The following is a 21,108-nucleotide window of genomic DNA, read 5'->3' on the forward strand; positions in this document are numbered from 1 at the left end:
TCTCTCCTCATCTCTCCCTGGCCAAAGACTGCAAATTCCCAGCTCCCAGACACACAAGAAAGAACAAATTACACTCATTGGCTAGCATGCCCCATTTTCTCTAGTCATAACCCAAACATTGCTGCTACAGAGAAACTATTATCTCAGCAGCGGAACATTACAGAAAAGCCATTACATTAGCAGTGAAACCTTACAGCATGTTACAGCTGTTCATAAAAGAATGTTGTAACGTCCAAGATCCCAACTTTCTGCTCTTATGACTGAATGGTAAAAATCCTAGGGCACCATTTTGAAAATGTTCCAGGGAATGATCCCAGGGGGCATAGTGAATATTCAGTCACCAGTTGACATCCAAAAAATAAACTATCCATTCACTATTACAAGAGCAATGGGGTTTAATGCTGACCTTGGGCACTGTCTGTATCTGTCAAGTCGGATTTCTTTTTCTTCTTTGAACATATGCAGCTTCCCCACTTGAGAGGGATTGAATGCAGCTACCCGAAGGTTTTTTAACTAGATTCCACTCAATGACCAAACAACTTTTCCTTTTTCCTCCTTTTATTTTTCGCAAGTGTGGCAGTTTGATAGTTCCATTAGTTCCACCAACCATTAGCCATTAGACATTAGTCACTAGTCATAAGGTGAAAAAACTGGCTACCTCTCTGGGCTTTGTAGATAGATTCCAACCTGCACCTCTCCGCTCCCTAACAGACCGTTATGTTTTCAAACCGGGCAACCCTTCCCGAAGGTTCCCAAACTCTTCTTAAACCTCGCGCCATTTCTCAGAAGCGCCCGCGCATAATGATTCCTGTGACGTGAAGCTAGCACTAACCCAAACAGCAGTGACAGCAGTGCTCTTCTCCATTAAACAGTCTCTCAAGTTATTTAAAGTTCAGCATCTTACCGCAGATTCCAACGCTGCTCCCGGACCGCCGTTGTGATTCTGCGGGGCCCTCCCAATGTTCCGGGCAGAAGCAGCACTCAGGCAGTGAGTTCCATCTGGACTATCAGTGGATTCTTGCTATTACTTTTAAATTTTATTTCCTTTTGCCTCTAGGTCCCAATACTTTCTAGAAACTCTAGTTTGACTCGACACCTCCCACTCAATCTTCCCATGGAAACACTGGGGAGATCGCCAGCTTCAAAGGCAAACTTGGCAGTCCCAGTTCAGTGTTCTTACGATGTATTGCTGACTTGACTTTCCATCTGTTCCTCAGCAGGTAGTAAGACAACCAGCTGCCTGACATCCCTGTGAAGGATGGTGGCTTGGATCCCGTCTTTTTTCCCCCATCAAAGATTGGATGCCTTGTTGTTACTTTCAGAGCTTTTGTCACAGGAACACTGTAGCTTGGGAAGATCCCGAGGTTGACGTCCCTCATGATGCTTTTGTTGTCTGGATTAGTATTGACGACTCTGCCAAGCTTGAAATGTCCTCTCAGTGCACTTTGGTCACTTAACCAGACGACGTCCCCAACAGTGACGTTTCTCTGTGCAGTATGCCATTTGCTCCTGACAAGCAAATTAGGACCAGTGAGTTGGCTCCAGCACCTCCAGGACTTGGTTACCTCTGACTGCATGGCTCGGAGTCTTTTGTAGGGGTAGCTGGAAAAGTCAAAGGTTTTGAAATCCCCGCTTTGAGATGCTCGACCGAGTAGAAGAGTGTTGGGTGTGACTTCCTGGCTCTGTACCTCGGCGTCAATTGGGTGCTCATTGGCAAGCTTGGCTGCTATGTGAAGAGTTGTCTGGAACTAGCTGTAACTGAGCCCAGACTCCTCCCCAAGACTCTGGAGTGCTCTCTTTACAATGCGTACAGCGGCTTCTGCAGCACCATTCCTGTGTGGAGAATCAGGCGGATGGATTTGCCATATCCACTCCGTTCCATTTTTTGCCGTAGTCTCCTGCGGGGCTGCTTCGTTCAGGGCGCCCAAGAACCTGTACAGGTCTTGAAGGCTGGCTCCTCTGGTGATTACATCAGCAATATTTTGCAGACCAGGAATCCACTGCCAGTCCTGGATCCCTGTGCTGTTTTGAATCTCTCTGATCCTATTTGCAAAGAATGTTTGATAGCCATAACTTTCTCGCTGTACTGCACCAAGGACTGTTTAGCTATCAACGAAATGTTACCACCACCCAACTTAGATTCGGCTATGCAGCTCAAAGTACTTTCTCAGGCGTGAGGCAAACACTGTTCCACACATCTCTGCTTTGACAACATCACCTTTGTGATCCAAGGGAGTTAATTTGGCTTTAGATTCCACCAGTCTGACCTGACGATTGAGCCCTGGTCCAAGTTCCACCTGAGGTACATCACTGCTCCATAGGCGTGCTCGCTTCCATCAGAGAACGTGATTGCCCAGGGTCCCTCAGTGAAGCATGGGGGAGTCAGTGCCCTGGTGAACTTTACCTTGCCAAGTTGAACATACTCCTCGAAGAGCTTAATTGCATCCTCCCTGAGGCCAGCTGAGAGAGCTATGTCCCATGTGTCTTTGACTAGACACCTTTCGCCCTTTGCCTCTTGGAACGCCCCTCATACCAGAATAGTTTCCTTCTGCTTAGCAGGAGTTACCAGGCCAACTGGGTCATACAGTCCTGATACTTGGCTGAGCAGTTCTCTTCGTGTCAGGGGGTTTGGCGTCTGTTCTCTGATTTGCTCTTGTAGAATGTCTTGGCTAAGTCTCATTTTTTTTTCCTTCTCTTCCAGAAATTGATTGCAATCATGACATGGAGCTTGTCCTCTTCTACTATGTAGCCCAGGCCAAGTGCCTTGTTGTCATCATAGCACACTTAGTTTGGCAAGACCATGGCTTCTGCCTTGGACTTCTCCAGCTTGTCATTGTACTCCTTCCTCCCACTTTGCCCAGAAAAGACCCAAGGCTTGAGCTTGAAACCTCTGACCTTCAGGATCTGCTCCACATTTGTTGTGATGGATTTCAGCTGGTCAAGGTTGTTGTGGGATATAAGAATGTCAACAAGTAGCTGTCGTGTTGGAGCACCTGCCGCTCCTCTTTGAGGTGGTTGAAAGGAGGGAGGTTAGCAGTTTCGCGCATTGCTAGCTGCGCAATATACCCTGCTGGTTAATCTCCGATATTCACTCTTGTGATTGCATATTCCCCCAGCTCATCATCCTCAGAGTCTCACCAGAGGAACCTATACAGGTGCACTTCTCGGACTTCCAACCAAACCGAATTGTACATCTTTTTTATATCACCCAGAGCAGCATATACTCCACCCCTGAATCTGAGTAGGACAGTGCGAATCTGGTTGAGGACATCTGGACCTTTCATTAGCAGGTCATTCAAGCTCACACCTCTGAACTTTTGGCTGCTGTTCCACACAAGTTGCACAGGGGTCGTGACAGAGTGCGGGTTCGGAGCAGTAAGGTGACTCACGTACCAGACTGGCCCTTTCCAGTTGATAGCTGTGTCTTTGGACTTTCATTGCAGCCCTTCGATTGATCATGTCATACACTTGAGCAGTGTAGGCCGCTTTCCACTCGGGTTCTTTGGCTAGTTGCTTTTCTGTCCTGAGAGATGTAGCCTCGACTGTTCTTTTATTGTTTGGCAAGGAAGTTGGATCTTCTAACGAAAGATATCTGGCGTGCCAATGTGGTTCGTGCTGTGGCAGTCACCTGTGACATAGGTGAGGCCTCTTCATACAACTTCAACTTCCCTCTCCTCAGCAAGAGTTATTCCTTTTCCGCCTGGCTGACGGTTTCCACAGCAGCAACGCCCGCATTTTGGCTCGCATGCTGCGCCAATACTATCCCACCTCCACCACTCTAGGAAGTCCCAGTTGGTGGTTGAAGTACCTGACTCCTGGAGCTTGATGCCATCCTGTTTGTTTGGTGGAAGTTGCTCTGGGACTCTGCTGGTGAGCTCCTTGTTACAGCAGCCGCTCTCATTGGCCTTGCAAAATGTGTCCTGGACATGTGGGCCAACACAGACAGCTCCTCAAAGAGATCAAGATGTGCTCCTCCGACCGTCTTCCCCAGTGGTCCGTCCCACAGCACGAGGTCTCCAACAGCTCTGGTTCTCTGAGGCGCTAGCTGACCTTCTCTATGGCTTATGAGTAAATTTATTTCTCTGGGTCTCACAAATTCATCAAGCGGTATGTCTGGGAAGAATTTCTGTAGTTGCTTCAGTGTCACATATTTGTGGGCATTTGCAATGCTGTCTAGTCCATAACAAACCAATTGGTGTGATTTGAGAGTGCCCTTGGGAGTGTTTACTTTGATTTTTAGAAGGTACCGCTTTGTCTCCACCTGAACCTTCATCCCCCCACAACTCCATGGACAAGGAGAGTGATTTCCTCACTTCTGAGGTTCAGTCTGCTTGCAGCCTTGTGGGTTATATAAGTGGTGTCTGAAGCCAAGTCAAATAACGTTCGGATTTTTTGCCCAGCATTAGCTGTGACCTTGAGAAGCATGATAATCACTGGTAGCTCTTGAAACCCACTTTCCACCAGAAGGCCCGGTTTATCTTTCACAGTACTGAAGGCTTTGGATGCAGTGTTTGAAAATACATCGCGACATTGTTTGACCAATTCTGGTGAAAGTTTGCTGAAGAACTCCTCTTGATCCTTTGTATATTTCTTCCTGCCTTTATTCTCCTCTGGACCAAATCTGCTCTTTTTCTGACCTGCGCTGCTTTTCTTTATTTCCGCACTGGGGCACACATAGTAATGATGCTCAGGAGTACGTTCATCCTTGCAGTCTTGGTTTTCACACAGATAGGGGGATTTGCAGTATGAACTGTCATCATGAACCTCAAGACACCTCTTGCATGCCCCCAACTTTCTTATTGCAGCCTTTTTCTCTGGTAGTTTTAGTGCTCGAAACTGTTTGCAAAAGTAGAGCTTCCTTTTGTGCTTTCCATCACCGCAGACTACACACTCTGCATGGTCGTCGCCTGACTTGGTAGACTTGGTTCTGGTATGTCTTGGCTCAGCCCTGGTTTCTTTTCTACTTGGCTCTTCATCCCTCAGTTGTTCGAGCTGCTCATATATGCTCTCTTGCCCTCTGAGGAATTCCAAGCCACTGTCAAACCGATTATCTGGTGCCACAGCATTTTTCCTGTCAGCAACATAGACCAGCCATTCCTTCTTGAGAGTTTCTGTTAGTTTACTTTCAATTGATTTTGTCACCAGCGGATTTTTGATAGCACCCGTGTCTTCAAGGTCACTCAAGTCTTGAAGTGCCTTCTCCACAGCTTGAATTAATTCCACTATTTTCTGTGACTGATGACTTCTGACAATTGGTATTTTCTGTAACTCTTCCACTATTTCAATAGCAATGCACGTTTGATTTCCATAGCAGTTTTCGAGAACACGGAAGATGTCATCTGCAGTATTATAAGTAGTGAAGCAAAGGTCTCTTCTGATTTTGTCGCCAAGACTGTCCAGTAGTTGAACCTTTTTCACCTCTCTTGAACCAGTTGGCTCTCCCTGCCTCTGGAGTGCTCCCCAGTCCTTTCTCCACCTGTGAAAATCACGTTTGCCGCCAGTAAACTTGGGAAGGGCTGTCGGTTTCAGTCTGATGGCTGGCGTGGGAAAATTGGAGGAAAAGCCCCACACCGTCGGTGTTAGTCTTTCAGCATCCTCCTTTCTCCTTGCCTGTATGAAGTGGGCCTTCTTGAAAACCAACTTGGGGATGTGGAGTTCAAGCCCCTTCAGGTGACTCTGAAGGTCCCTCTGATCCCCTGGCGGGATCCATCATTTCCACCGACCATGCACCTCCTTCGCTGTCTTTACCAGTCCATGCAGGTGGTTAAGCATGAAGTCATACACCTCCTGGTTGCCATCGGGTTGTACAGCAGTGACGTTTTTACATTCATCCTCTGCTGCTTGTAGTGCTGTGAACAATTCTACATTTCCAAAGTTGGTCCAAAGAGTCTCTTGGTTTAGGCTTCTGATCTCCTTTAGTTTCAACTCACACTCATTTGCCATCTTTGCCAGGTCGGCTTTTTGCCACTCAGTTAACACAGCTACTTCCTCTGTGTTCAGCTCCGCCTCCAGTTCTGCAATGAATCCGGCCTCCACATCATCATTGGCTTCTATGACTTTGCAGCTTCTATTGTGAGTTTATTGAAACTGACTCCGAGCTCCTCTTCAGACATGTCTTCACAGGTCCTGGTAATACTGTTGACCAGATGAGAAAATAATCTTTTTGCTGTCGTTCGCTCTACCTTGAGTTGCTCAACTGATTTCCCAATAGCTTGATCAGCCATGTTTGATTTCCCCTGCAGGCTGTTCACAGGTGAGAAGGTTAAGTACAACTTTTTAATGATGCTTTGATGTTGTTTTATCTTAACTTGATTTTCTTCCTTTTTCAGGATTCCAGGTTACTGCTCCTGCTGTTCCAGCTCAAAGCTCCCAGATTTCTGTTTCCTGGTCCTCCAGTTTCCCGGTCAACCAGTTTTTTCACTGTCAAGTCGGATTTCTTTTTCTTCTTTGAACATGTGCAGCTTCCCCACTTGAAAGGGATTGAATGCATCTACCCAAACAAAGGCTTTTTTTAAACTAGATTCCACTCAATAACCAAACAACTTTTCCTTTTTCCTCCTTTTATTTTTCGCAAGTGCGGCAGTTTGGAAGTTCCATTAGTTCCACCAACCATTACCTATTAGTTATTAGACATTAGTCAGAAAACTGGCTACCCCTCCGCTCCCTAATAGACCATTATGCTTTCAAACCGGGCGACCCTTCCCGAAGGTTCCCGAGCCCTTCTTAAACCTCGCGCCATTTCCCAGAAGCGCCCACGCGCGATGATCCCCGTGACGTGAAGCTAGGGTTAACCCAAACCGAAGTGACAGTGGTGCTCTTTTCCATTAAACAGTCTCTCAAGTTATTTAAAGTTCAGCATCTTACTGCAGATTCCAACGCTTTTCCCGGACTGCTGCTGTGATGCTGCGGGGTCCCCCCAATGTCCGAGCAGAAGCAGCACTCAGGCAGTGAGTTCCATCTGGTCTATGAGTGGATTCTTGCTATTACTTTCAAATATTATTTTCTTTTGCCTCTAGGTCCCAATACTTTCTAGAGACTAGTTTAACTCGACAGTGTCCATGAGGTACTTAAGCAGTATAAGAAATGTAAGAGAACACTTAAAAAATAAATCAAATGGGCTAAAAGAAGGCATGAAGTTCCTCCAGCAGACAAGGTGCAGGAGAATCCTGAGGGATTCTACAGATATGTTAAGAGCAACAGGATTGCAAAGGACAAAATTGGTCCTCTGGAAGATCAGAATGGTAATCAAGGACACGACCCACCCAGCCAACACACTTTTCGTCCCACTTCCCTCCGGGAGAAGGCTCAGGAGCTTGAAGACTCATATGGCCAGATTTGGGAACAGCTTCTTTCCAACTGTGATAAGACTGCTGAACGGATCCTGACCCGGATCTGGGCCGCAACCTCCAAACATCCAGACCTGCCTGTCATTTTTTTTTTGCATTACCTTACTTCCCAGTTTTCTATTTTCTATTTATGATTTATAATTTAAATTTTTATATTTACTAATTTTTACTATTTTTAATATTTGTAATCCAGGGAGCGGGAAGCGCAGAATCAAATATCGCTGTGATGATTGTACGTTCTAGTATCAATTGTTTGGCAACAATAAAGTACAAACGTTTGTATAAAGTAATTCTACGTGTGGAGCTAAAAGAGATGAGGGGTGATCTTAAATAGATTTATTACAAATTACAGAGGAGAAGATGTTTGCTGCCTGTATTGGCAGAAACGCAGCCCCAAACCGCAGGGAACCTCAACGTGCTTCACTGATGGCTGCAGACACTCAGACGTGGCACTCGCCAACTCTTTTCCTGACAAACTGCCTCTTGCTTGAACCAAAAATTTTAAAAATTCCACAGCATTTGCTACCAAAAAGCCATTCCTCTAAAGTGGTAACAAATCCAAGAGGGTCACTTATGCTTAAAAACACAAGGACTGTGGTGCTGAACAATGGACAATTGACAATCAAAATCTGAAACTTTTCATTTCACTATTTTTAAAGCATCTTTGTTTTACAGAATTTTTTCTTTATGTGGCTAAGACTTCTGCACAACACTGTACCACCTTAAGATTTACTTTCTTGCAGGTATTTACAGGAAAAAATGAAATACAATAGAATTTTATGTAAAATTAAACAAACCGACAAACACACAAAATGCTGAATGAACTCAGCAGGTCAGGCAGCATCTATGGAAAGGAATAAACAGTCAAGGTTACAGGCTAAGGCCCTTCTTCAGGGCTGGAAAGGAAATGGGAAGAAGCCAGAATAAGAAAATGGGAGAGTGCAAGAAATACAAGCTAGAAGGTGATAGATGAAGCCAGGTGGGTAGGACTGTGTTTATAAATGGACAAACACTGACAAAACAATGTGTAATTTTATAAAAGCACTGAGAACGTGCTTTGAAAAGAGTGGTCAAAAGTGAGTTGTAGGTCCGAGAATCAGTTCAGAGTGGTGGTGATTCAAATTATCCACACTTGCTCAGGAACCTGATGGTTGTAGGGTAATAAATGCTCCTAGAACCTGGTAACATTGAACATAGAATAGTACAGCACAGCACAGGCCCTTGGGCCCACATTGTTGTGCCGACCCTCAAACCCTGCCTCCCATATAACCCCCCACCTTAAAATTCCTCCATATACCTGTCTAGTAGTCTCTTAAACTTCACGGGTGTATCTGCCTCCACCACTGACTTAGGCAGTGTATTCCACACACCAACCACTCTCTGAGTAAAAAACCTTCCTCTAATATCCCCCTTGAACTTCCCACCCCTTACCTTAAAGCCATGTCCCCTTGTATTGAGCAGCGGTGCCCTGGGGAAGAGGCACTGGCTATCCACTCTATCTATTCCTCTTAATATCTTGTATACCTCTATCATGTCTCCTCTCATCCTCCTTCTCTCCAAAGAGTAAAGCCCTAGCTCCTTTAATCTCTGATCATAATGCATACTCTCTAAACCAGGCAGCACCCTAGTAAATCTCCTCTGTACCCTTTCCAATGCTTCCACATCCTTCCTATAGTGAGGCGACCAGAACTGGACACAGTACTCAAAGTGTGGCCTAACAAGAGTTTTAGAGAGCTGCATCATTACCTCGCGACTCTTAAACTCTATCCCTCGACTTATGAGAGCTAACACCCCATAAGCTTTCTTAACTACTCTAGCCACCTGTGAGGCAACTTTCAGGGATCTGTGGACATGTACCCCCAGATCCCCCTGCTCCTCCACACTACCAGGAATCCTGCCATTTACTTAGTACTCTGCCTTGGAGTTTGTCCTTCCAAGGTGCACCACCTCACACTTCTCCGAGTTGAACTCCATCTACCACTTCTCAGCTCACTTCTGCAACCTATCAATGTCTCTCTGCAATCTTTGACAATCCTCTACACTATCTACAACACCACCAACCTTTGTGTTGCCTGCAAACTTGCCAACCCACCCTTCTAACCCCCATCTAGGTCGTTAATAAAATTCACGAAAAGTAGAGTTCCCACAACCGATCCTTGTGGGACACCACTAGTCACAATCCTCCAATCTGAATGTACTCCCTCCACCACGACCCTCTGCCTTCTGCAGGAAAGCCAATTCTGAATCCACCTGGCCAAACTTCCCTGGATCCCATGTCTTCCGACTTTCTGAATAAGCCTACCGTGTGGAACCTTGTCAAGTGCCTTACTAAAATCCATGTAGATCACATCCACTGCACTACCCTCATCTATATGCCTGGTCATCTCCTCAAAGAACTCTATCAGGCTGGTTAGACATGATCTGCCTTTCACAAAGTCATGCTGACTGTCCCTGAGCAGACCATGATTCTCTAAATGCCCACAGATCCTATCTCTAAGAATCTTTTCCAACAGCTTTCCCACCACAGCTGTAAGGCTCACTGGTCTGTAATTACCTGGATTATCCCTACTACCTTTTTTGAACAAGGGGACAACACTCGCCTCCCTCCAATCCTCTGGTACCATTCCCATAGACAACAAGGACATAAAGATCTTAGCCAGAGGCTCAGCAATCTCTTCCGTCGCCTCGTGGAGCAGCCTGGGGAATATTCCATCAGGCCCCGGGGACTTATCCATCCTAATGTATTTTAACAACTCCAACACCTCCTCTGCCTTAATATCAACATGCTCCAGAACATCAACCTCACTCACGTTGTCCTCACCATCATCAAGTTTCCTCTCATTGGTGAATACTGAACAGAAGTATTCATTGAGGACCTCGCTCACTTCCACAGCCTCCAGGCACATCTTCCCACCTTTATCTCTAATCAGTCCTACCTTCACTCCTGTCATCCTTTTGTTCTTCACATAATTGAAGAATGCCTCGGAGTTTTTCTTTACCCTACTCGCCAAGGCCTTCTCATGCCCTCTTCTTGCTCTTCTCAGGCACTTCTTAAGCTCCTTTCTTGCTACCCTATATTCCTCAATAGACCCATATGATCCTTGCTTCCTAAACCTCATGTATGTTGCCTTCTTCCACCTGACTAGATTTTCCACCTCACTTGTCACCCATGGTTCCTTCACCCTACCATTCTTTATCTCACTCACCAGGACAAATTTATCCCTAACATCCTGCAAGACATCCCTAAACATCGACCACATGTCCATAGTACATTTCCCTGCAAAAACATCATCCCATTCACACCCGCAAGTTCTAGCCTTATAGCCTCATAATTTGCCCTTCCCCAATTAAAAATTTTCCTGTCCTCTCTGATTCTATCCTTTTCCATGATAATGCTAAAGGCCAGGGAGCGGTGGTCACTTTCCCCCAGATGCTCACCCACTGAAAGATCTGTGACCTGACCCAGTTCGTTACCTAGTACTAGATCTAGTATGGCATTCCCCTAGTCGGCCTGTCAACATACTGTTACAGGAATCCGTCCTGGACACACTTAACAAACTCTGCCTCGTCCAAACCCTTGGAACTAATCAGGTGCCAATCAATATTAGGGAAGTTAAAGTCACCCATGATAACAACCCTGTTATTTTTGCACCTTTCCAAAATCTGTGCCCCAATCTGCTCCTCGGTATCTCTGCTGCTACCACGGGGCCTATAGAATACTCCCAATAGAGTAACTGCTCCCTTCCTGTTCCTAACTTCCACCCATACTGACTCAAAAGAGGATCTTGCTACATTACCCACCCTTTCTGATGCAGTAATAGTATCGCTGACCAGCAATGCCACCCGTCCTCCCTTTCCCCCCTCCTCTATCCCTTTTAAAACATTGAAATCCAGGAATATTGAGAATCCACTCCTGCCCTGGTGCCAGCCAAGTCTCTGTAATGGCCACTACATCATAATTCCATGTATGTATCCAAGCTCTCAGTTCATCACCTTTGTTCCTGATGTTTCTTGCATTGAAGTACACGCACTTTAGCCCTTCTACCTTTCAACCTTTACACCCTTTACTCTGCTTCTCTTTCCTCAAAGCCTCTCCATATGTTAGATCTGGTTTTACTCCATGCACTTCTTTCACTGCTCTATCGCTCTCAGTCCCATCCCCCTTGCAAATTAGTTTAAACCCTCCCGAACCATGCTAGCAAACCTAACTGCAAGAATATTGCTCCCGCTCGAGTTCAGATGCAACCCATCCAATCTGTACAGGTCCCACCTTCCCCAGAAGAGATCCCAATGATCAAAAATCTAAAACCCTGCCCCCTGCACCAACTCCTCAGCCATGCATTCAACTGCCATCTCCTCCAATTCTTACCATCACTATCACGTTGCACTGGCAGCAATCCTGAGAACGCCACCCTTGAGGTCCTGTTCTTCAGCCTTCTGCCTAGTTCTCGAAACTCACACTTCAGGACCTCATCCCTCTTCCTGCCTATGTCGTTGGTGCCAACATGTATCACAACTTCTGGTTGCTTTCCCTCTCGTACCAGGATGTCGTGCACCCAGTCAGAGACATCCCGGACCTTGGCACTCGGGAGGCAACAAATCATACGGGTGTCCTTCTCACGTCCAGAAAATCTCCTATCTGCTCCCCTGACTATAGAGTCTCCAATGACGACAGCTCTCCTAATGTGGGACTTAAGGCTCCCATTCTTCCTACTTAATGTAATAGTGAGAAGAGGGTATTGCCTGGATGGTGGGGGTCTCTGATGACAGATGCTGCTTTCCTGTAGCAGCATTTCATGAAATTGTGTTCAGTGGAATGGAGGGCTTTGCCTGTGATGGAATGGGCTGTATTCACCATTTCAGTAGCTTTTCCATTCCTGGGCACTGGTGTTTCCATACCAGGCCTTGATGCAATTAGGATACTTTCCACTGCGCATCTAGAGAAATTTGTCAAAGTTTTTGGTGACAAGCTAAATCTATGCTAACTTCTAAATAAAAAAGAGGAGATTCTCCAGGAGGCACTCATGGAGTGAGGTTGATTCTGGCTTCACTCCATTACCGTTACTTTGTTTTAAACTTATGATCTCCCTTAATTTATTTTTACCTACACTAGAAGATTTATTCTATACTATTGATTTTTCCTTGAACTGTAACTGTGAAATTTGAAGAAATGAGCAAAGCAGTAAGTACAAGATCTAAAGGGCGAGATCCTAAAAACGGGAAGGATTCCGACGGGAATGGAAAAAAAGGTGAATCCAAGCAAACTGAACTTCTGTTGAACTGATATTCTGTTGAATCTTTTAAATGAAAAATTTGAAGAACAACGTCAAAGTTTTAAAGAAGATTTAAAGTCAATTACAGACTCTTTGAAATCGCTTGATTGTGAAGTTAAGCAACATCAAAGTAAAATGACTGAATTAGACATTGAAGCTCAGAAAACAGATTTGAAAATTGAGAATTTGCAGCAGAAATTATCTTTGATGACTAAACAACTGGAACATTTTAAATCCAAGATTATTGATCTTGAAAACTGATTCTGTCCTCTAGAATTTATGTATAATTGGTCTCCCCGAGGACGTCGAGGAAGGAGACCCCTCAAAATTCTTCTCTCAACTTTTAAAGGATGCGTTTAGTTCTGTATTCCCCAACGATCCTCCATTGCTTGACGGTGTTCACCGTACATTGCGTCCCAAATTGTCCTCCGAATTTAAACCGAGGCCAGTGATCCTCCGTTTCCATCATGTTCAAGTTAAAGACCATCTCATTCGAATTGCCCATCAGCAAGGTACGATTAAATTTCAACAATATCAGTTCCATTTAGTGGAAGACTACAGTCCAGAAGTGATGAAGGCGCAGCTGGCTTTTAAACCTCTGACATCAGAATGCTACCAAAAAGGTCTCAGACCAGCCCTATTGTATCCTGCCTGTTTAAGAATTTCTCCTTCAGAGGGACCACATCGTGTCTTCCATTCCACAAGTGCAGCTCGAAGTTTTTTGGATGAGCACTATTCAACTGCTATGGATACTTCACTCTAATTAATGTCTAGCTCTCGCAGTATCGGCTCTGGTTTTATGTGCTTTTTTTTTAAAGCCTATAATCATCATATGAAGATGATCTTTTATAAGTTCAAGATTTTCATTTTCAGTTAGTAGTGTAGGTATTTTTCACATCTTAAATAAAGTTTTTTTTTCCTGTTGATGATTTCACATTACTTTGTTAATTCCTAATTATTTGATTTCTGACATTGTCATTAACAATTTGATGGTAAATTTCTACTGTATGGAGGAACATCTTGCTTATTTTTTGCTTTGTATAATTAAGATGGCAGTCTGTTTTCCTTCTTTCATAATATCTTTTGTTCTTCTTGACTACGCCTTCTTCTCAGGTTCCTTCTCCCCATAATTCCTTTTTTTTTTAAAAAAAAGTACTATTTTCAATTATTCATGTTTGTAATTTATTAATAATATGCATTGGCGCTTACTTTTTTTCATTCATTTTAGAAATCACAATATAAAGATTATTATAGTACAGTGTTTTGTTTTGGATTTTGGGGGGGGTTCTCTTTTTAACATATCTTTGGAGTTGCCTCCTGGAGAAATGGGGGTAGATTTAGTATTTGTTCTTAGTTCTTTTTCTAGCTCTTTCTGGCTTAGTTTCGGGACTTTAGAGGTGGAGGGCGTGGGGGTCTTTACATTTTTCATTAATCTTTTCTATTGGGCTGATTCAGTACTACAAAGATGTCTGCAGTGTCGTGACTTCCGGTTCCGCTCTGAATATTTATTCCTCTTCCGAATTCATGAGTTTACATTATGGTTAACTCTTTATATACCCAAGGGTTGACATTAAATTATGGCTCAGATTATTAATTTTGTCTCTTGGAATACAAATGGTTTAAACCATCCAATAAAACGGAAAAAGATTTTTAAAGTATTCCAAAGACTGAATGCTCACATTATATTTGCACAAGAAACTCACGTGAGGAAAGAGGATGATCAACGTTTCTTTAGGTTTTGGAAGGATTAACAGTACCACTCGAACTCCCAGGCCAAAGTGAAAGGAGTTTCAATTTTTATAGATTCCTCAACTACATTTACTCATCAAGACATTGTTTCAGATCCGAGAGGTAGATTTTTGTTAATTACTAGGTTACTTTTTAATTAAAAAGTTGCTATAGTTAATGTTTATGCTCAAATGTGGATTATCCCGAATTTTTTAAGCACTTATTCACTTCCTTTCCTAATTTGAACAAGTATATGTTGATAATGGGTGGTGATTTTAATTGTTGTTTAAATTCCCTGATGGATAGATCCATATCTAGTCAGGCTTTACCAGATAAATCGGCTACTCCTATTAAGTCTTTTCTGATTGACTCTGGAATTTCAGAAATTTGCAGATTTCTATACCCTAAAGATAGAGTTTTCATTCTTCTCACGCTTATCATTCTTATTCTCGAATTGACTACTTTTTTATTGACTCTCATTTAATTCCATCTGTAATTGACTGCATTTATGACATTATCGCCATTTCTGATCATGCTCCAATGAAACTTTCTATCAAGTTAATGGGTACTTCTTTTACTATTAGACAATGGTGATTTAATTCTAATTTGCTTCAAGACCCAGATTTTGTTAAGTTTATGAAGGAACAGACTTATCTCTTTGTTTCAACTAATATTACAGAAGATAGTATGGGACACTTTTAAAGCTTATATCCGCGGACAGATTATTTCTTATTCTGTTGGTTTAAAAAAACGTATTAAGAATGAAACACTTTTGTTGGTTGATAAAATTAAAGAAGTTAATAAGAAATATTCTATTGCTCCTAGTAAGGAGTTTTATAAACAGAGAGTCGAACTTCAAATGGAACACAGCTTATCATTAACATCCTCCATTGAAAATCAATCGGGTAAATTATTAGCTAATCAATTGAAAACTGCTTCGGTTAAACATCAAATTATCAAGATTCGCAAACATGATGACACCTTGACAGTTAATCATGACGAGATAAACAAATCTTTTCAAGAATTTTATACCTCCTTATACCACTCTGATTTTCCTCATGATCCCAACATCATGCATGACTTTTTAAGGAAAGTGAATTTTCCGAAATTATCACCCAAAGAATGTTTAACATTCCAAACTCCTATTAGGGATGAAGAAATAACAGCTATTATTTCCTCAATGAATTCCGGCAAAGCACCTGGTCCAGATGGTTTTACAGTGGAATTTTTAAAGTTTTTTTCTTCTATTCTTTCTCCTTGGTTGTCTAGAGTTTTTAAAGAAGCAATCAGATTAGGTAAATTACCACAATCATTCTATGGAGCTTCTATTTCTTTAATTCTTAAAAATAAAGATCCTACTGATTGTGCATCATACAGACCGCTATCTCTTTAGAATGTAGATTCAAAAATTTTTTCTAAAATATTAGCAACTAGGTTAGAGAAGGTATTACCTCAAGTTATCTCTGTGGACCAAACTGGATTTATTAAAAACTGTTATTCATCTTTTAATATTAGGAGTTAATGAATATTGTTTATACTCCTTCACTTAGTACTCCGGAATGTTATTTCATTAGGTGCTGAGAAAGCTTTTGATAGAGTTGAATGGCCATATTTATTTAGTGTGCTTGAGAAATTTAACTTTAGTCCGATATTTATATCTTGGATTAAGTTGATATATCATACCCCTATGGCTTTGGTTTGTACTAATAATCAAAGATCTCCCTTTATTCATTTATCTCAAGGTACTAGGCAGGGATGCCCTCTTAGTCCATTATTATTTGATATTGTCCTTGAACCTTTAGCAATTGCTATCTGAGACTCACCTAACATTTTTGGTATTACCCGTGGAAATGAAATACATAAGTTATCATTATATGCAGATAATTTGTTATTATATATTTCTAACCTTGGGAAATCTATTCCTGCTATTTTATCTTTGTTGGCTCAGTTTAGTAATTTTTCTGGTTATAAACTGAACCTTAATAAGAGCAAATTATTTCCCCTAAGTATGCAGGTTCCTATTTATGGATGTTTACCATTTAAATTGGTTACCGACTTTTTTTACACACGCTTAGGGGTTAAAATTACGAAAAAGCATACGGATTTATTTAAGGCTAACTTTTTACTTTTAATTGATCAGATTAAACTTTTGTTTACTAAATGGTCACCAATGTCTCTGTTATTGATCAGTCGGATCAATGATATCAAGATGATTATTTTGCCTAAATTTTTATATTTATTCCAAGCGGTGCCAATTTTTATTCCAAATCCTTTTTTGGTAATGTTGATTCCAAAATTTCTTCATATATATGGCATAACAAAAATCCTAGGTTAGTAAAAGACATTTACAGAAATCTAAAAAGGAGGGGGGTTTAGCTTTGCTGAATTTTAGATTTTACTATTGGGCAATTAATATTCAATATTTAAAATTTTGGTTATGGGACTTGGACGTACCTTCAAGTCCACATTGGGTAAAACTTGAATGCAATTCTTTACAAGGGTTTTCATTGGGTTCTATTTTAGGGACTTCGCTTCCCTTTACTCTTTCTAAATTGTATAAACAAATGGATAACCCAATAGTAAATCATACTTTATGTATATGGTTTCAATTTTGAAAATTTTTTGAGTTGAATTAATTTATTTTAGCAAGTCCTATTATACCTAATTTCTGTTTTCAACCCTCTATTATGGAGCAAGCATATCTGGCTTGAAAAACTAAAGGTATAGTACGATTTTGTGATCTACTTTTGGATAATTGTTTCATGTCTTTTGAACAATTATCTAATAAATATAACTTGCCTAGATCCCTTTTTTTTAAAAAAAGATATTTACAGATTAGAAACTTTTTAAATACTGTTTCTCCTACCTTCCCGAATTTATATTCAACAGATATTTTGGAAAAAATTTTAGATTTAAATCCTTTTCAAAAAGCTGTAATAGCAATTATTTATAATATAATTATGAAAATATATCCAGACGTATCTAATAAAGTTAAGACTGATTGGGAAAGGGAACTTAAGATTACTTTACCGATTGAAAAATGGGAAAAAATTCTTCAATTAGTTAACTCATCCTCAATATGTGCTAAACATGCGCTGATACAGTTTAAAGTAGTGCATAGGGCTCATACGTCTAAGGATAAATTAGCTCGTTATTATTCTCATATAAATCCTGTATGTGATAGATGTCACTTTGAGATAGCTTCTTTAACTGATATGTTTTGGTCATGTCCTTTTTTGAAAAAATATTGGAAAGATATTTTTGATACTATTTCAACTATTCTGAATATTGATTTACAACCTCACCCTATTACTGCAATTCTTGAGTTACCAATGATAGAATCAAGTCATTTAACCTCTTCAGCTCGTCAGATGATTGCATTTCTTACATTAATGGCTAGAAGATCCATTTTGCCGAACTGGAAAAGAGATTAATCCTCCCACCACATTTCACTGGTTCTCTCAAACTATGTTGTGTTTAAACTCAGAAAAAATTGTGTGTTATTTATCATCCCTCTATTAAATTCAAAAAGACTTGGAGGCCATTTATTCAACATTTCCATATGATGTAATTTGACCTTTTCCAAACTTATTCTATTTCTTTTTAATATATGTTGAGAGGAACGGAGTCAACGACACTAATAGTTGCTTTTTTTTTGATGTTACATAACAGCCCTTGTCTTTTTTTTTCTTAGTTTAGTTGATTAACACTGTTTAGGTTAGTTTTTCTTTTGGGGTATAGTTTTATATATTTTTTTCCTTTTTCATGATTTTTCCCTTTTTTTTGTATGTTGTATTTGTATCCTGTATGATTGGGAGGTTTAACACCCATGTATCAAATGGGCTTATATTTAACTATGTTAATTATAACAATGTAATTCCAATAACTTTGTATCAATACTATGGTATGTTTATCATTATGAAACCAATAAAAAGATTGAAAAAAAAGGAGGCACTATTGTGCCTTCTTTGCGATGACACTTGTGTGCTGGTCACAAGACAGGTCCTCTAACACCAATGAATTTAAAGTTACTGAATACAGGACTGGATCATGTATTTGCCTCCTGTAATCTACAATGACCTCTTCGGTTTTGCCAATGTTGAATGAAAGGTTGTGGTTGTGGCATCACTCAACCAGATTTTTATCCTTCCTACTATATGCTAATTTGTCATCACCTTTGATTCAGCCAACATCAGTAGAGTCATCAGAAAACTTAAATATCACATTGGAGCTGTACTTAGACACATAATAAGTATAACATGAGTAGAGCGGTGTGTTAAGCATATAGCCCTGTGGTGCACCTGAGCTGATGGTGGAGTACAGTGATGTTGTTGCCAATCCATACTAACTACGATCTGAAAGTGAGGAAATAGACTATCCAGTTGCCCAGGTTTGGAGCTCACTTATGAGTTGCGAGGGAACGTCAACTCAGACCATGAGAGGCCTGCGTTGGGCATTTTCATGCCTTACAAGGCGTAGATTGGAAGTCACTGTGGGGCTCCACTCCTCGAACAGACACTAGAGCAATGTGTGGTTAGGTGCCTTGCTCAAGGACACAAACACACTGCCACAGCTGAGGCTTGAACTAGCGACCTTCAGATCACTAGATGAACGTCTTAACCACTTGGCCACATGCCCTCCCTTCGACATTCCCTCCCTCCCTCGATGAGTTAACAGGATGATAGTATTAAATGCAGAGCTGTAATCAATGAAGAGCAACCTGGCATATGCATCTTCCTTGTTGAGATGTTCCCAAGGTGAGTGAAGAGAAAATGAAATCGCATTTGCTGTTGACCTTTGTAATGGGAGGGATACTGGAATGGATCCAGGTCATTCCATAGGCAGGAGTTAATATGCTCATGACCAACCACTTCAAGTACTTTATCAAGGTGGACGACTTAACTTTCATACTAATACATTTCATACAATGCATTAATGAATCTGTCACTAACTGTGAAGCATAACTTCAATCTAAGGCTTTGCATGCAAGGAAAAGGTCAAGTAGAAATCATACCTTGGAGGTAAAACCAGAAATATACATTTAATCTAACCTTACAAAATGCATATACTTATGACTTACGTCGTGATTTCTTTAAATCTTTATTATTTTTATCTTTATCCTGCTTTTCAATGACTGGAGACTCTGGCATATCATCTTCATCAGACTCTGTCTGCAATGAAATTACTTGTGAGATCTAAATTAACATACAAATTTCTTGAACACTTTACTAGTGAAAAGCAATTAAGTAAACAAAAATATGGAAAGCAAAATGCTCCAACTTAAATACGCACCTGACTACTAATGGTCTCTTCAAGAGCTTTATACCATTCATTGATGAGATTATCATTATCTAACTGAATCAGTAACTCTGTTCCTTGACGTGTTCTGAGCTGGAAAATGTCAAATTTTTTCCCCATTAGTGAAACATATAATCTTAACATTTGCATTTTAGTAGAGCAGCCTTTCTAGAATTGGTTTGGAATAGTTGGAGACTTTAACAATTTACTGTCACAAGTACTACTACACTGAACAACAAAGATTTTGCTTCCTGAATACTTTTGGGTGTATGTTATGGACGTTGGGCTGTTGATCATGAAAATCACCATGTAATTTCCCTATCACGCACCATTTCAAAAAATCACCTATATTTGTTATTTCAATTCATAATTCCACCCCACAATGTAAGCTGAAAAGTCTACTATCTTGTCAAGGCATGCCTGGGCATGCTTATGCGGGGCAGACGCTGCATGGCAGGACAGGTTTTAGAAAGGCTATAAATTTCTGTGAAGGATTTCAATATTTGAGACAGGTGCTTTCCAGAGTAACTAATGCCAAGGTTAAGAAATTCATTTTTGTTGGTCCACAAATCAAACTGGTGATCAACGAAAGGCAAATTGAAGAACTTCTAGTGGGTCTGGAGAAAATAGCATGGAAGGCATTCAAGGATGTTACTGAAAATTTTCTTGGCAACTACAGAACACTAAACTACATACAGCTGTTGACAACATGCTTCAAGCATACTAAACCATGAGGTGAAACAGAGACGGAGTTAAGACGGCGCTAAACGGCGACTCCTTTGCTTGCATCTTCTGAAACAGGTCTATTTCCATCTTTAATATCTTTATTTTTCCCTATCAGGGTTCTTTTGAAGACCCTGACCTGGAGTTACATACTGACTTCGGCTCTTTGTGGTAACGGGACCTGTTCTCGGGGTTTCAGGACCAGCCGTTGTTCAGCACACCAAGGGAGAGGTGAGAGGTGGCCTAGTGTTTGGAAGCCTAAAATCTCGGGGCTCTGGAGATGGGGGAGATCGAGGGTTGGTGTCATGGCAGGAGACTTGTGTGCCATCGGGGAGGCCAGAAAATCTTTTGCTGTGGATCCGAAGACCTGAGAACTTTGCGATCTTCAGACACAGAGCTCATAAAAAGAGACAAAACGGAACTTTTAATATCGTAAACCAGCGGGTTGTTGTTATGTCTCCCGCTCGCTGTGAAAAAGGGGAGACACCTCCCTCTCCCTTATTAGGGAGAGTGAGAGAACTTGTGAGTTGCCAAATGCCGGATGAATTGCAATAGTCTTTGGGGTAACTGCTAGGTCTGTGTCTTTGCTGTCACTTAAGCTCATGCTTGTGCTTGGTAGCGGATGTGCCTTTTGTTTTGCTGGGGGGAGGGGGGATTGTTGCTCGCCACCGCTTACACATGGGAGGGGGAAGCTGGTGGGGGGTGCGTTTGGGGTTCTCACGTTTAACTGTCATTCATTC

The 21,108-nt window shown here is 41.5% G+C and overlaps 1 protein-coding gene across 5 annotated transcripts in view; it reads right to left on the reverse strand.

Moving 5' to 3' along the window:
- The window catches only part of arhgap12b (Rho GTPase activating protein 12b), a 210,241-nt gene that overhangs the window by 35,571 nt on the left and 153,562 nt on the right, over positions 1-21,108 (reverse strand). For all 5 annotated transcript variants that reach the window (XM_072253968.1, XM_072253969.1, XM_072253967.1 and 2 more), the window contains 2 exons: positions 19,640-19,738; positions 19,428-19,518 (listed from right to left, as the gene is read on the reverse strand). In XM_072253968.1, coding sequence (XP_072110069.1) covers positions 19,428-19,518; positions 19,640-19,738 — 190 coding nt within the window. The remainder of the gene's footprint in view (positions 1-19,427; positions 19,519-19,639; positions 19,739-21,108) is intronic.

The sequence above is a fragment of the Mobula birostris genome, chromosome 3 (assembly GCF_030028105.1).
Source record: "Mobula birostris isolate sMobBir1 chromosome 3, sMobBir1.hap1, whole genome shotgun sequence".
Lineage (NCBI taxonomy): Eukaryota > Metazoa > Chordata > Chondrichthyes > Myliobatiformes > Myliobatidae > Mobula > Mobula birostris.